A 3,503-nucleotide genomic window follows, 5' to 3' on the forward strand; every position below is an offset into this window, starting at 1 on the left:
GGTTTTCCAAGCCTTGATAATGCGTTGCCATGGTAACTTCATGTACATGTACATGTAGACATCAAACAAATTTAGTTAATTTGTAATTCAATCCTAACGTCTTCCTAAAGAGTCTCACTTTGACTCTTTGTCTGTGTAGTCTGTAGAGTATCCTTTATATTGAGGAAGAACACCTCTATAATGAAGGTGCTTTGTAGTTTCTTAGGTGATACAAGCCTATACAAAAGTACCTCTGAAATGAGGACACCTCTGTATAAAGGACAGGTAGTGTGGGCCCAATGGTGTCCTTAATAAAGAGGCTACACTGTACATGTATTAAGGACAGGTAGTGTGGGCCCAATGGTGTCCTTAATAAAGAGGCTACACTGTACATGTATTAAGGACAGGTAGTGTGGGCCCAATAGTGTCCTTAATAAAGAGGCTACACTGTACATGTATTAAGGACAGGTAGTGTGGGCCCAATGATGTCCTTAATAAAGAGGCTACATTGTATATGTATTAAGGACAGGTAGTGTGGGCCCAATGGTGTCCTTAATAAAGAGGCTACACTGTACATGTATTAAGGACAGGTAGTGTGGGCCCAATGGTGTCCTTAATAAAGAGGCTACACTGTACATGTATTAAGGACAGGTAGTGTGGGCCCAATGGTGTCCTTAATAAAGAGGCTACATTGTATATGTATTAAGGACAGGTAGTGTGGGCCCAATGGTGTCCTTAATAAAGAGGCTACATTGTATATGTATTAAGGACAGGTAGTGTGGGCCCAATGGTGTCCTTAATAAAGAGGCTACATTGTATATGTATTAAGGACAGGTAGTGTGGGCCCAATAGTGTCCTTAATAAAGAGGCTACACTGTACATGTATTAAGGACAGGTAGTGTGGGCCCAATAGTGTCCTTAATAAAGAGGCTACACTGTACATGTATTAAGGACAGGTAGTGTGGGCCCAATGATGTCCTTAATAAAGAGGCTACATTGTATATGTATTAAGGACAGGTAGTGTGGGCCCAATGGTGTCCTTAATAAAGAGGCTACACTGTACATGTATTAAGGACAGGTAGTGTGGGCCCAATGGTGTCCTTAATAAAGAGGCTACACTGTACATGTATTAAGGACAGGTAGTGTGGGCCCAATGGTGTCCTTAATAAAGAGGCTACACTGTACATGTATTAAGGACAGGTAGTGTGGGCCCAATGGTGTCCTTAATAAAGAGGCTACACTGTACATGTATTAAGGACAGGTAGTGTGGGCCCAATGGTGTCCTTAATAAAGAGGCTACACTGTACATGTATTAAGGACAGGTAGTGTGGGCCCAATGGTGTCCTTAATAAAGAGGCTACACTGTACATGTATTAAGGACAGGTAGTGTGGGCCCAATGGTGTCCTTAATAAAGAGGCTACACTGTACATATATTCATCATTTGCCATTATAAATACATGTACATGTGCGGTTCTACCACATCAAAGTGACATGTTTTGTAAAATGATTTTGACTATTATTGCTCATCAAAAGGAGCGACATTGTCTTTATATTTTATGGCTTCTCCATTCACTGCACTACATTTGCATGTAACTGTGTTGCCAACTGACTGCATGTGTATACACATACACTGGTAACAACATGTAACACGCAAATTGGAGAATTTGTATTGTTTGGGGAAGTCATCTCAAGTTTATGTTCATTTGAAGTTTTGTATACATATATATTTCTTTTATTGTTAGACTTCACGCCTTTTAAAGTGAGAGAGAGAGAGAGGGAGGGAGAGAGAGAGAGAGGGAGGGAGGAAAGGAGAAGGAGAGAATTTCGGCCGTTTCATCTTCTAATTTATTGGCTCAACATCAAATTATAATCATACAATGCCATTTCAATGTTGTTATATTATTATTATTATTTTTTAATTAGCATAATCGTAACATATGTACAACTATGGCCAGTATAATTTCATTATTTATTAACATTAATATATTTAAGATTGTAATATAATTGTAATGCTACATCTATTTGTTACATGTATATATAAATAAATGTGATTATTATTATTATATTTATGTACAAGTACATGTACAGTGTACATGAGCCAGTGTTAATGGAATTACACTATCATATCTTATTAAGTCTGTATAATTATTACTTGTACTAGTTTCAGGGAATTTAGCAAGAAGGTCTTTACAACAGATGTACATGCATTATTAACGTTTAACTGTATAATAATGGACCCACTACATGTTAACTTAGTCTAGGGACATTGTTTTTCTTTCTTATCATAATATGGACATTGAATGTCCATATATGCACATGTGTCTGTAGTTTTTGTACTTTTTTTGTTGTCATGATCAAAGTGTGTGTGTATATTAGGATTGACAATATCTCCCCCTCAGCTTTCATTTCCCTTTTCCTGTCTTTATCAGTTAATCACTTCTCTGTCTCTATCTTTCTGTCTCTATCTTTCTGTCTCTCTGTCTCTCCCCTCTCTTCCTCTCTCTCTCTCCCTCTCTCTCTCTCTCTCCCTCTCTCTCCCTCTCCCTCTCTCTCCCTCTCTCCCCCTCTCCCCTCCTCTCTCTCCCCTAGTTCCCTTCCTCCTATCCCTCCCTCTTATTCTCAGTTATTACCTACGGCATACGGTCAGTCTCTCATTGCTGGAGTGGGCGGAGTTGAGTCCAACTACTTGACGCAGTGTCTTCCTTGTATCACCGATTACTCTCACCCTGATCTTCCTTCCATTATGATATTTGCTGAATATCTGGCAACACTAGAAGTTAGTACTTGAATTCTTTTATTTTACATCATAATGTACGTGTACATGTACATGCGTATATCATGCGCCAGTCATGTGATTACATGTATTTAGGGTCCAATGTGGCGGCAGATCAGAGGGATGGGTCTATCCTATCATTACAGGTAAACCTCTTGTGGGTGTGGTCTTTATTTTAACCCTTTCCTCACAGTTTAACTGCCTCCCCGGAGACTGGTCATCTCACTTTTGTGTTGTACAAGTCCTCTCAGCTGGTTCAAGCTTATGAGGTTGCTAGGGACATTGTCGTAAGTCACATGATTATCACATGATGCATGTACATGAATATAACATGTACAATGTACAATGTATGTGAATTGTTACATTTGAGTAGTTATATTAAAGGATTTGGTGTAGTCTATTTCTTCTCTCCCTCTCTCCCCCTCTCTCTCTCCCTGTTTCTCCAGGTTTGGTCATTCTATTCAAATCATTGATGACATTGATTCACTGGCCATCCCTTATGAATCATAAACTCTTATTATTAACTATAATAATTAATTCATTATTGATTGGTTATTGATTCATTTGATTGTTACTAATACTATTCTATTTTATTTGTTAACTCATTAATTATTATTTACTTTATTTATAAGCTCTCACTACGTCCACACGCCCCCTATATACTGTTATGGTGCTATCAATTGTTTTGCATTATAAGCAATAACGATATACAAAACACATTGTGTAGACTTAATACATACTCTACAATGT

The 3,503-nt window shown here is 38.1% G+C and overlaps 1 protein-coding gene across 1 annotated transcript in view; it reads left to right on the forward strand.

The window, feature by feature from the left end:
* LOC109584752 (uncharacterized protein C3H1.02c-like) overlaps window positions 1-3,064 on the forward strand; it is a 5,053-nt gene extending 1,989 nt beyond the window's left edge. The window contains exons 4-6 of the mRNA XM_020000588.1: window positions 2,570-2,756; window positions 2,850-2,899; window positions 2,947-3,064. Coding sequence (XP_019856147.1) covers window positions 2,570-2,756; window positions 2,850-2,899; window positions 2,947-3,064 — 355 coding nt within the window. The remainder of the gene's footprint in view (window positions 1-2,569; window positions 2,757-2,849; window positions 2,900-2,946) is intronic.
* The last annotated feature ends 439 nt before the right edge of the window (window positions 3,065-3,503 follow it).

This window comes from Amphimedon queenslandica, unplaced genomic scaffold (assembly GCF_000090795.2).
Source record: "Amphimedon queenslandica unplaced genomic scaffold, v1.1 AMPQUscaffold_13171, whole genome shotgun sequence".
NCBI lineage: Eukaryota > Metazoa > Porifera > Demospongiae > Haplosclerida > Niphatidae > Amphimedon > Amphimedon queenslandica.